The 13483-nt window shown below is 40.7% G+C and overlaps 1 protein-coding gene across 1 annotated transcript in view; it reads right to left on the reverse strand.

The window, feature by feature from the left end:
• Positions 1–1130: 1130 nt before the first annotated feature.
• tmem214 (transmembrane protein 214) overlaps positions 1131–13483 on the reverse strand; it is a 29560-nt gene continuing 17207 nt past the window's right edge. Inside the window, exons 10-16 of the mRNA XM_042332800.1 lie at positions 12900–12948; positions 11850–11963; positions 10194–10311; positions 6635–6731; positions 5571–5739; positions 4625–4776; positions 1131–4259 (exon numbers count right to left, since the gene is read on the reverse strand). Coding sequence (XP_042188734.1) covers positions 4133–4259; positions 4625–4776; positions 5571–5739; positions 6635–6731; positions 10194–10311; positions 11850–11963; positions 12900–12948 — 826 coding nt within the window. The 3' untranslated portion in view covers positions 1131–4132. The remainder of the gene's footprint in view (positions 4260–4624; positions 4777–5570; positions 5740–6634; positions 6732–10193; positions 10312–11849; positions 11964–12899; positions 12949–13483) is intronic.

The following is a 13483-nucleotide window of genomic DNA, read 5'->3' on the forward strand; positions in this document are numbered from 1 at the left end:
TCGTCTGCTCTTCAAGAAACCCCTAAAAAGCTGGGCTAATTGGTCTGTCAACAACAATGCCCTGGAATAGTGCATGCCTCAGGAATTGGACTGGCAAGATAGCAAAAGGTGTACGTGATTCTTATCTTCCAGCACCAGATATATGACCTTAGGCCCAATTCATCGTCAGAAACATTTATCCTTCTCCCCAGGATATTCACAAATTGGTCATCAGATAAGATATCTGAGAAGTGCAGGTCTGAGCCCTAGCTAGGTGGGCAATAGGCTCTAGGAAGTCCTTTTAAGCCTCACAGGGAGCAGTGCAATTCAGCATAAACTGTGTGAGCGTTGCCGGCATCCACATGTTCACAGCCCAGAAACGCAGGCCCAGCCCCAGTAAGTAGTTCCAATAGTTGGAGATGCAGAGCTGCTCAATGTTCTGTAAACCAATCAAGATAAACATCAAGTATTTCACGGTTGCAAAAGCTGTTGTCCCAAACTTCCTAACCAGTTATGCAATGCACATTTGCCTTCAGTGTGATTCGAGGGCCTATGCAGGGCAACTTGCAATACTGTACCAACCATCAATGTTCTAGAGGTCTTGATGCTGCTCTATGCACTGAGGTCACCAACTTCATCTTTTTACCAAAATCTACATAATTAAGTGTGGCCTGGGTTTCAGAAATCTACTGTGGAAATCAAGAAGGATCAAGCACCATAAGGTAGTCAAGGCTTACAACAGTTGCTATCATTGTTCAGCATTCCAAGACGCAACCCTCCAATGAAGAGTACTTTATAAGTAAATGCAAGTAGGCGAAGAGCACTTTATTATTGTAACGCCTCATCTTTACCATTGTAGCCACACTTAACACCGATGTATGGAAGGCAGAATATTCAAATCATCCTTCCCAATTAATAGTAGTGGGAGGAGATGGTTTATGTAGAGAAAATCAGTATAGATTTGATACACTCAATGATCCATTTCTGTGCTGTAATTTTATTTAGAGTAAGTAATTTAGGATCACAATTCAAAATTCACTAAGCAGAGAGCACAGCCCATATATGTACATTGCACTTTTTTAAAAAAACACCAAAAATTATGACACCCAGGCAATTTTGAATAGGTAGAAATGATATTTAAAACACATAAATTGAGACAATAGGTCAAACATTTTTATTTTTAAAACAAATAAATTCATGATTTAATTTACATACATAGGTGCATGCACACACCGCAACAGATTTCTTTTAGCTAGTCCTTCCGCTGCTCAACCAGAACACCGATTCCCCAATCATATATTACACATACAATTTTCCTTGGGTTATAAAATTATCCGATATTAATAAATTAGTCATGAAGTTACAGTATTTACTTTGACACAAAAGAAAAACAGTCATATGAAATATATTGGAGTCAGGTATTGGGTCATCCAAAATATTTCTAACCAGTAACAGCTTTACTTGACCATATATAATGTATTTAATACAGTAATAATAACAATAATCCTTGCATTTGATACAGCGCCTTATCACGTTGTTTAGACGAAGTGCTGCAGAGAATAGACTACAAGTGGATTGATTGTGCATTTTGTGGGTAAAACATGGCAGCCAATTGTTTTACTGTTTACTTGACTCTGGGTTTCGGAGATCTGGATCTCACCCCCCCCCCCCATTAGCCTGGCTAGCCACAGTTTAAGTGTCATTGATTTTTGGGGGAGGAAAGGAAGAGTAAAAAGGAAGTGAGAGAGAGGGAGAAAAAGGTAACATGAATTGTAAACCAAATCTTCTAGCAACTGATTCTCACACTTCTAAAGCTAAGTTAAGGTACTACAAATTACACTTTGTTTTAAGGGGTGAGGGGTGAACTTGGGCAATGGAAAACAGAACCAAAACACTGCAATTGAAGTAGTCAACACAATGTCTTTCATTAAAGACATGTTAATGCCAGCACTCTACATTAATTTACAAGAACACGGCATACAGGGAATATGATTAATGAGGGAAAATTGCTTACTGATAGCATCACTACCTTCTTGAATGGCAGGCAGCGCTCGTGGGATTCTGCCAGCTCACTTTAGTGAAAAGAAATGCTGGAACCTTAAACTAAACATTTGTCATAATTTTTTCAACCTGGTTCCCTCCTAAATATGTTCATTTGAAAGGTTTGGCCAAAAAAATATTTTGTGGTTTCAATTACAGTCAAGATAAAGAAAAGGGATTTGGAGTGCCTTCAGAGAACATGTTAGCAAATTTGCTGGCGAGGACAATTGTAACGATAACCTCCATGTGAATTAATATGGGAAAGATAGCATTAAAGGTCTGGTTGGGTAAGAGTTATACATATTTTAATTTTTAATAACCAATAATAACCAGGAATGGAATTTTTATTTTATTGTTTCACAAAAAAACGTATCAGCCAAACCACTACAAGAAGAAATAGAATTCACACAATATTTCACCATTACTCCGAAATAAGTCTCATCACAACAGAACCATTCATCTAGTGCATGCATGTCAAATTATCCTTTTAAAATTATAAACTTGATATTGTAGCACAATAATCTTGGGAAACCTTCACACACACATGCAATTAATTGCTTCACCTGAGCACGATTTGGGCACATTGGACCAGCTTGTTATGCAAGATGAATTCCTTAATTTACAAATTAAGACTTTACTAGACACAGGTTCACAAAGCAATACAGGGGAAAGCCAAACTTTTACCTGAAGTGATAAGAAAAAGTCACAAACAGTGATCCCACAAGTCAACTGATGAAATATCAGTAAAAAGATTCCTTTGGCAAATGCAGTCTTCAAATTAAGAATTGATTTTCTCAACAGTATGAATAATTGTCTAATGGAGAAATAACTGTTACACACAATAGGTTGAGGGAAAATTATATGTGAGAAATAACTTTAAATACATTATTAGCAGACTCATCATCCAGACGTGAAGGTCATTCATTCGACTGCATGATGAGTCCCATTTCAACAGAGGTTAATTTGAATTTACGGTGGATACAGGAAAGGAACACAATGAAAATTAAATAATTAAGATAATAAAAGTGGAGTATTTACAATACTTGCATTGAAATAGCACTCGATTGGGAAAATTGTACCTAAAAGCAGGTCCCACCTGAAAAACATAAGGTAAGTCTCTGCGGGGAATCCCATGTTGGTTAGTTACACAGATCCACGAGATCAAAAAATGCCTCAAGAGTCAAGGTTTTGCAGTCGCTCAGCCAGCACGATACACAATCGTTTCTCTGCAGGACATCCACTTTATATGCGAGAGCGTTTTTTCAAACACTTTGCCGGGTAATTGAAGTAGCCGTGAAGTGTGTGGTGCCCAGATATCTCCCCAAACTAAAATAAAATTACAGATAAACTAAAATATAAGAAAAGATTGAGCTAGGATAGAAATGTCAGTGCCCCTTTTCAGATCAATTTGTGGCAAGAAATTAAAGCTGGGTTTGACCCTTTTTCTTAAGACTAGACACATAAGTAACCTACATATTGTTGATCGTTCAAAGTATCAGCTGATCGTTCCAGCTTCCTGCCAGACAATATGCACCACAAAACAGCTCAACTCATTATTTAAACAGATGGCAACATTTAACATGGCAAAACCACTAAATTAGGTGTCCTCAAATATTCAGAGGGCACAGGGCTAGAAAAGAAAACAATATGAATAGTTGCAATATTAAACTGGTCCACGCCTGGCATTAGACGGTCTATTTGAACCAAGAGTCTGGTGATTACAGCAGAATTGAGATGGGGGGAAGGTGGTGGGGAGTGAGAAGAGCAAGATACAGCTGCTTTATGACACCGAGTTAACATTTTCAAATAATGTTGCAGCATTACGTTAACAGTCGCTCGTGATCCAGCATCAGTGTTGGAGCATCGGAATGTGTACAGTCAACAGTACAGAAGACACTGATAGTTAAGATCTTGAAGAGCTTTGGAAAAAAACTGGATACAAAATACATGCATTTTAAGAGATAAAAATTCTGTTATAACAAAGCCTAGAATTAAGTGTCATTTTTACTTTTCAGGTTCCCAAGTCTGTCCACTGCAGATAACGAGTTAACCAAACCTTCTAAAAATTGCTTCATTGGAATAATCACGAGTCTCAAAAACATGAGACACACCTTCAGTGATTGGAGATCATGGATGAGGCCCAGTTTTTGACAGCTATTGTGGTGTTCTGCACGTAACTCCATGTGAAGTGGCTGCTGTTAATGAAGTGATTTTTAACACAGTCCCAGCTGATTTCACCCCTGAAGTTTGGAAGAAAATAAAATTAGAGGAAACACTGAACACAGACTGTAACATCTCAAAATACATGTACAGACTGTCCCATTGGTTAGATTGGAAATGACATGTAGGTCTCAGAACTTCACATTTCATGCAGGAACAGGATGAGTGTAGCTCATTAGGCTCACAACAGAAATATGAATGGACATTTGATTTGAATTGCAAAAAGCATTACGACTACGCTTTATAGCTATACAGCATTTCATGTTATAACCATTGATTGCTTTAAAACAAAAAATTAGGAGTTCGCTCTCTTCACCTTCCCACCCCATGCCCAGTTCAGTTGGCAAGCAATACAATCCCGTGTAGAATGATCAGAGATACTTACTCGCAAGAATTGACTAGATGTGTCCACCATTGTTTAATAACAGTTTTCACATATTCCAATGCTGGGCACAGGTAGTTTTGCTGTATAAACAGAAGCAATTCTTTTACATACTTCATAAACTGCAACACTGCATCTGGGAAATTAGAACGAAGCTGCAAAAAGAACAGAATTTTAAGTGAGTGCATAAAAAGCTACTAAAAAGGAACAAACTATTTAGACCCATATAAATTAAAATAATTTAGTGTCACTGAGAGACTCAGATCACAAGTGCATTGGAACTTTTCTTTTTAAAAAGATGTTATTTCTCCTGCAGATTGCTAGCTTTTCAATCAGAAACATCATTTCAGAGACTGACTATTGTGATGCAACATAGCTCTGGTCCTCCCAATATTCTTATCACCTTTTCCTATTTCCTTCCATTCCCAAGTGAAAAACTGTGTTTTGACAGTTGCCCAATACATATTGAGGAAACGTTACCCTCCAATTCCCCAGCTACGTAAGCAATGCTGACATTGAACCACACACTGCATTAGATGCACGACAGTAGTCCTGTGACTAACTTTCTCCTAGTTTCCTTCTTGGGGCGAGAGGCCTTGTCTTCAGAACACAACAAATTGAAGGATGGGTGAAAAGAGAGAAAAAAAATGACCTAGATCTTACTATACGACACTAAGTCAGATGGAATCCCTCTCCGATTTCAGCATTAGCATACAGTACATATTTACACTGCGTTGTTTTGAACACACAAACTCAATTCTCTTCATTTCCCTCCCTTCGAACCCATCTTTTTCACAAATAATTGGAAAACCTAACAAATAAATCAATGAAAAAAAATCTGCATATCAGAAACTAGCCAGCTCAAGTTAAATGAGCTTGCCAGGTTGAGGACCCCGTATTGTACAATACTTGAAACATACTTGCGACTTGCAAACTGACTACAACTTACCCATTCAATAAGCTTGGGTACATTTTCATTGATCCATATTATCTGATTGGAGAGTTTGTCTCTTGTATACACAGCCAATTCAATCAGCTTTCCCCCTACCAGCTCAAGGTTTGGCCGCACCTTTGTTATAGCTTCAGAGTAGTAATGAGGAGTATTTGTTTCCATCCAACTGTGAAGACAACGGGCATGGTTGTTATGAGACCACAAATATCAATCAGATTGCAGTAGATGGTAATTTAGCAAGAGAAGGTGACAACACAAGCTGAATGGGGTTTTGTTGTGCATTGCTCATTAGAGCAATTGAAAAGCTAGAATGATACCTCATTTGTAGTGTATAATGGTGCCAAATCAAACAAACAGAATGGGAGATTTGGCAATGAAAATTAATTTGAAATAGATTAATACACTTATTTGATGGGATTGAGTTATTCTGACCAATACAAGTGCTGGCAACCTGCTCACCAAAGATTTTGTACTGACCCGATGTAGTCATTGGCATCTCTGTGAGGCCAAACTGGTTCCAATGACTTAAGCTGAAAATGATAAATCTTTATCAAGTCAATCCTCTGTGGCAGCCTCGGTATTACTGTCCCGGAGCTAGGTTAGGTCTGCAGCATTCTACAAACTGTTGGACGAGCAAAACTGGCCCATTAGCAGGTCTCAGAGGAGTAGCCCAGTCACTGGGATTCTTCCCATTGGTGATAAGGATTCTGCACACCTGGCTTCTCTTAAATCTGTAAACCAAAGCCCTAAAAGGTAGGGTGGTCCTAGCAGACAAGCAACAGGAAGCTAACTATGGTTTACAATGGCAAACTGTGATTAAACTACAGCAATATTAAATAAAGGGATGTTATTCAGATGTGTTCAAAATTATTACAGTCCAGCAGCCACAACCTGTAAATATAATATATATCATGTTTGGTACTCCATACTGCAAGGGATAGCGGAAACTCAAATGTATTTATATCCAAGAAGATTTCCTACACATCAATAAGGAAATGTTTGGGGGGGGGAAAGGAGAGGGGCCAAAAGCTAACACACACACAAATATATGTTGTACTAACCTGTATCCCTGTTTAGAATAATAAGAAATTTTATTCCAAGCCTGTTGAGACACGGACATCACTCCTGACTGCTGCAGGACATGGGCAGAAGATGAAGCTGGGGAGGAATTTAAATGGAAGTCATCAAGTCACCAATAATAGTGGGATTGTATCTCCATTACACCATAATTCTCAGCTATTTCAGTTACACTAATCAGACATAAATGGTCCGGCTCAGTTAAGAGGACTTGTACAGTTCCTACTGAGTTCCTGCTGTTAGTCTGTACAACAAGGACATCAAGCAGGAGAGAGCATCTTAAAACAATCTTAAAAGCTAGAATCTTTGCAGAACCGCCTACAAATACTATTAAACTTGTTTCAATCTCGCACGGACAAAGATAGGGGACGGTAACAACAACAACAACTTGGATCTATATAGCGCCCTCCACGCTGGACGGCATCTCAGAGCGCTTCACAGTAACGGATCCTGGGACCGAGCCAGGGGGAGGGGGGTGAAGGTAACCAAAGGTGTGGTCAAAAAGAAAGGTCTTCAGCAGGGACCTGAAAATAGGAAGAGACGGGGAAGAGCCTCAGGGCATAGTGGCTGAAGGCACGGCTGATGAGGGTGGAGCGGAGGACTTGGGAGACGAGGAGGAGGCCAGACCCGGAGGAACGAAGGCAACGGGTACTGTTTTGAGGAAAGAGGTAAGAGAGGTAGGGGGATGCAGAGGAGTGCAGGGACTTGAATACAAGGGTGAGGATCTTGAAGTCGATCCTCTCTGGGATAGGCAGCCAGTGCAGTCTGGCAAGGACTGGGGTGATTGGGGAGCGGAGTTTGGTGCGGATGAGAATGCGGGCGGCAGAGTTTTGAATGATCTGGATTTCATGGATGGTAGTGGATCGGAGACCAGCGAGGAGGGCGTTTAAATAGTCCAGTCGAGAGGTGACAAATGCATGGACTAGGGTTTCAGCGGCTTTTGGGGAGAGGTATTGGCGGAGACAGGCGATGCGTCGGAGGTGGAAGAAGGCGGTGCTGGTGAGGGACCGGATGTGGGGGAGGAAGGATAATTGGGGGTCAATTCTGACGCTGAGTTTGGGTACGGGTTCGGAGAGTTTTAGGGGGAGGTCGGGTAGGTGGAAGAGGTGAGAGCCGTGAGATTTTAGACGTTGACGAAAGCCAAAGAGTATGGCTTCCGTCTTGTCAACGTTCAGCTGATGGAAATTTCCGCTCATCCAGCCCCTGAGGTCTGACAGGCAGACTGACAGAACATCAGGGAACTGGGGGTCGCAAAGAGAGGTGGAAAAATAGAGTTGGGTATCGTCCGCGTACATGTGGAAATGTACCCCATGTCTGCGGATGACATCCCCAAAAGGGAGCATGTAGATCAGAAAGAGGAGGGAGTCAAGGATGGATCCTTGGGGTACTCCGCAGGTAACCGGGTGAGAGCGGGTGGAGAAGCCGTTTGTGCAGATGTACTGCTGGCGGTTTGTGAGGTAGGACTCGAACCAGGCGAGTGCGGTCCCACTGAGGTGGATGACGGAAGAAAGGCGTTGGAGGAGGATGCCGTGAGCCGACTGTGTCGAACACTACAGAGAGATCCAGGAGGACAACAACAACAACAACAACAAGATTCCATTTATAAAGCGCCTTTCACGTCAGGAGGACGTCCCAAGGCGCTGCACAGTTGGGTCATGACAAGGAGGCAGAGGGAGCCCTGGTCACAGATGGAGAGGATGTAATTTGTGACTTTCACAAATGCAGTCTCTGTACTGTGGGCAGGGCGGAAACCGGATTAGAGGGGTTTGAAGAGGGAGTGGGAGGAGAGGTGTGCGCGAAGTTGACTGGCAACAATGCGTTCCAGGACTTTTGCAAGGAATGGCAAGTTAGAAATGGGGCGGTAGTGGCTGGGGTTTGAGGGATCTACGAAAGGTTTTTTGAGGAGGGGGGGTGATGATAGCAGTTTTGAGAGGGGTAGGGACTGATCTGGAGGAGAAGGACTGGTTGATGACGTCAGCCAGCAGTGGGCAGAGGAGGGAGAACTGGGTGACAAGGCTGCCTGGCGGATGTTGTATATTTTAAATGAAAAGAAATCCGTGACCTCCTCGCACTTGGCATTTGATACGAAGATTGAGGAGGCCTGAGGGGGCGCACGGAGGAGGTAGTGGGTGGTGGAAAAAAGGATTTTAGGGTTGTGTTTAGCCTCCAAGATGATGTTGGAATAGAAGGCCATTTTTGCGTGTGTTTTTGTACGGTACTACAGACGTGCTCGTGGAACTGCAATGAGGTATAAAAATAGCTTTGATGCAAAGGTCAAAGCGTACACTGTAAAAACATTTTAAATGGTTACATAATAAGGGAAAACTTATCCTTAAGGTTTTGTAATTAATGAACCATTTTTAAAATGCAGAAGCGAAGTTTGACTGTTATTATTCATACTCCTTCTTGTCCTATCCTTAAATCAAGATGAAGATTATCACCACACAAAAATCAAGTCTACATGAATTACTGTGTCATACTCAAAGCAAGATACAAAGCAGTGCTTCAAATTGACTTGTGATACCCTCGCTCATAACAAGCCCAAAGGAAACCAGCAGTGGTGCTCCATTATAAATGGTGTTGTATTTGAGGTCCTTAAAATTTCTAACTTGCCTTATAAATGGAAACATTCACTACACATTCACTACCGGCTGGCTTCCTATGGTTTATATAAAAAGAGTTGATTTGAGAGTCAGATTGCTGCCAATGTCACTTCCTGCACGCCCTCAATATGTAAGCTTACTTTAGCTCTGAAATCACATTTCAAGGCATCAATTCGCTAAACTTTTCAGTAATGTTGAGATTTGATTTTAAGACAAAATGTTGAGATCCACATCTCATCCATGTTGTAACGAAGTACATTATCACAGGGTCTACTGTATTTAGGAGATTGTTCAGTGTTTATAGCTACTGGTTGTAGCAATTCATAAAAGTGCAAATTCACTGATTAAAATTAGTAGTTTTCCTCATCTCTGCAAAATGTTGAGTGTTCAAGACCCTCCCCCTTCTACCGCACCTTCGGTTACCCTCCTACCCCTAACCTCCCTGCCCTCCTGATCAAAACCCACAGCTCAAGTCCAAATCTCTAACTGTTCAGCACCTTGGGACGTCGTCCCGATGTGAAAGGCGCTATACAAATGTAATTTCTTGATGATGCATCAATACCATAGAACTTTATGCCCCTGTTTTGTGGCATTGAATTCTAGTGACTAATTGCATTAAATCTGCATAATTTTCACACTTAATACCACTTTAGTTACCTTCCTTTCATTAAAACAGCATCGTGCAGCAGGAGCATTAAGGCGGTGATAAACAATCAATGTAGACACAGTTCTATTTCTATGTTTCAAATATGCAGAAATATTTAGCAAATCAGAGGGACAATTTTTCCTGCCCACTCTCACAAAAAACATGCAAATACTTTCACATTAATCTGTAACACTAGGTTCAAAATGTCACCTTGTGCCATCTGGACAGACAACATTACTGTTGTTTCTTGAAATTCACATTCAATTACGATAGGTAATTCATACGTTTACTAACCATTGAAGGAGCCATGTATTCTGATATCCTGTATCACAAAACCTGCAACAAAAACTACAAGAACGAACAGCAGACGAGACCAGGGGAATCCACCACCTTTCAACTTTTGCAGGAGGAACTTGAATAGAGAGGGGGGAGGAGAGAGAAAGAAAACAAAATACTAGTCACCACACACAAGTTAAACAAGCCTAAAAGATTGCAAGAGCCTTAAGTACATGCTTAACTCTTCATTCATAGATTGCTCATTGCTCTTCCCCTCCTATTACTTTCTCTTTGACCGTGCCTTCAGCTCCCCTCTCGACTCTCTTCCTCCTCCTCGCTCCCTCCCTTCCCTCCCCTCACCCTGACCATTTCCCCCCTCCTCTCTCCCTCCCTTCCCTCCCCTCACCCTGACCATTTCCCCCCTGCTCGGGTCATGACCCAACTGTGCAGCGCCTTGGGACGTCCTCCTGACGTGAAAGGCGCTCTATAAATGGAATCTTGTTGTTGTTGTTGTTGTTCTGCAACACGAATTCAGAGTATAGTTTAACAGTAACAAAAATCAATAAATTTAAAACTGTAGTCCCCAAAATACACATAAAATTATGCCTTGTAACACGGCAACAATACATTTTGAAAAGAAAATTTAGCTGGGGGTAGGAGGGAGGGAAAGATGATGTACCGTACTGATCAATGTTATACTTCATTTTCAAATAAAGATTTGTTCTGAAAGTTGTGTTTTACCTTCATCCAACCCCAGCCTTTAAAATGAGAAATGGAGAAAATAAAAGCTCATTGCAAAGCGGATTATGTGAGCTTGAATGGTTATTACCATTTCAGCACCAAGATGAGTTATTGGGCTTCTTCAGAATAAAATGTTTTTTTTTTTTGGCAGAGAGATCTGAGGTCCAATTGCTGCTCAAACAATCCGCACAAGGGGGATCAATGGTGTGCACATGAACAGAGGATGGGACAAGACTCATCTATGATGGTCTCACCATTCCCAGGACAAATAGCAACTCACTGTCCAGGCTCCCACAAGAATGGCCACTTGAGAAATGAACAACCCTACACCATATTTGGAGCTCATCTAAATATGTATATTACATCTAAATATTGGATTTTTTATGAGAAGGAGAACAAAAGGAATTGGAGAACTGGAGTGCAAAGAATTTCTCAACCAAAATAGAGGGAATACACAGGTGGTAGAGGTCATTAAAATTTATGTAATAGACAGTTAATTGAGATTCACCAAAAGTTTTGTTACACAAAATGGAAGTAAAAAAAACAGTAAGAATTGTCACAACTTGGAAACTGCAGCAATGTGCAGTTACCAGGGCTTCCGACATATGGCACATCAGAAACAATGTTAGTGACACTTCCTAAACACACAAAGTGATAGCAGCAACCAACCGGTCAACCAGTAAATCAACCAGTTTTTTTGTACTTTGCATATACTGGTTCTGACGAAAGGCCATAGACCTGAAACGTTAACTAATTTTCCTCTTTCCATGGATGCTGCCTAACCTGCTGTGTGTTCCTAGCGACTTCTGTCTTTATACCATATCTTCAATTGACTAAATGTTAACTCACAGTCAATATTAGTCAGCAACACAAAAAATTCCCAAATATTGAGATAAACCACAAGATAAAAAAAAAAATCAGCTAATCCCTTACATTGCAGGCAGTGTTGCAGGCAGCTATTTCCTCTACATTGTTGGCACCTTTCGCAGACAGTTCCTCGTTTGTTACTTTAAACGAACGTACAGTCTCCTGCAGAGCTTTCTGCACCTGCAATCAAAGAGGTTCATCAGTTCTAGCCCAACACATCTTCAGCCAGCCATATCGAAACAAAATAGGGTTGCAGATTAAATAAAATAACCACACTAATAAACCCTTAGACCGATTTCATTCCACATATGAAATCCCAATACTGCTTTTGCTATAATTCCAAGTTTAAGGTACAACGCCAGCTGGGGTGAACTTCATAGATTGTACAGAACATAAACAGTTATTGGGCTGGTCGATACAAGTGGTTATACTCCACGTGAGCCTTCAGCCACTCTTTACTTCCTCCTAGTCCTGTAGCTCAGTGGTTAAGAGCACTCGCCTCGCAAGCAGGAGACCTGGATTAGATTCCCAGCAGGGCAAAACGATAGCCAAGTTTCCTTGCTCTACCTCCGTCTGTTTACCTAGCAGTAAGTAGGAACCCAGTTTTTAGTTGATTGGCAGATCACTTTTCCACGGGTAATAATCCCTTCAAATAAAAATAATAATTTGGTCCCTCAGTCCACGAATGTCTGTGGGACACTTCTGTTCACAATTGGCTGCTGTGTTTTGCCCACAAATATACAGTCAATTCACTTTACAGCATATTCTGAGAAGCGCTTTGAGACGTCTAGAAGACGTGAAAAGCACTATATCAAATGCAAGGATTATTATTGACGTGAAAGATGCTATACAAATTTAATTTTGTTGTTCTTGTTATTCTACATACTTTACTACCAGTACTCAGAAAATTACATCCCGTCCCCAAAAGCCAAATGAAAACTAAAAAGAAATTTGATTTTACAGAAAGAAATTTGTAAAGAAATCACACAAGAATAAATACATTTTGTAAGAGATAAAATAACCACGTTAATAAAACATTAAAAATGAGAAAGTGTTTAATAGAGCTCGAGAAATCATTGCCACACTTCAAATTCATTTTCTCAAAAAAATAATTACCTTGGCTGGAGTGTTGGCCCAGGTTTCTAAGAGATTATTCAGCAGGAGACTAGAAGGAAAGAATCACCATTAATGAATAGGCAATTGAGTACAATTCATCTTGGGAATGTGCAATTAAAATATAGAAATGTCAAGTATTGGGGAGGATGCCATTTGAATAAGTTTCTGGTTGGGAGCTTAATGATTAATTGTGCCTGGTAAGAACATGTTTAATAGAAGAACCTTTAATCCTGACCTATTCACCACCCAGTCCTTTCCCACTATAGCTCAACCGTGATAAAGCCTGATCTCACTCTTCCCTATTGATTCCCACATTCAAGGTTCCTGTGCTAATTTTTTATCCTAGATAATAGAATTATCATGGAGTCCTGTAGCTCAGTGGTTAGAGCACTCGCTTTGCAAGTGAGAGACCTGAGTTCAATTCCAGGCAGGGCGAAACCTTGGGCAAGTTTCCTTACTCCACACGCCTAATAATAATCCCTCCAAAAAACCAAAAACAATAATTAAATTGGTCATTTTCAATCTACGACTGTTTGTGGGACATTGCTGTGCGCAATTGGCTGCCGCGTTCGCCCACAAATATA

This window comes from Callorhinchus milii, unplaced genomic scaffold, assembly GCF_018977255.1.
Source record: "Callorhinchus milii isolate IMCB2004 unplaced genomic scaffold, IMCB_Cmil_1.0 Scaffold3, whole genome shotgun sequence".
In the NCBI taxonomy this organism is placed as follows: domain Eukaryota; kingdom Metazoa; phylum Chordata; class Chondrichthyes; order Chimaeriformes; family Callorhinchidae; genus Callorhinchus; species Callorhinchus milii.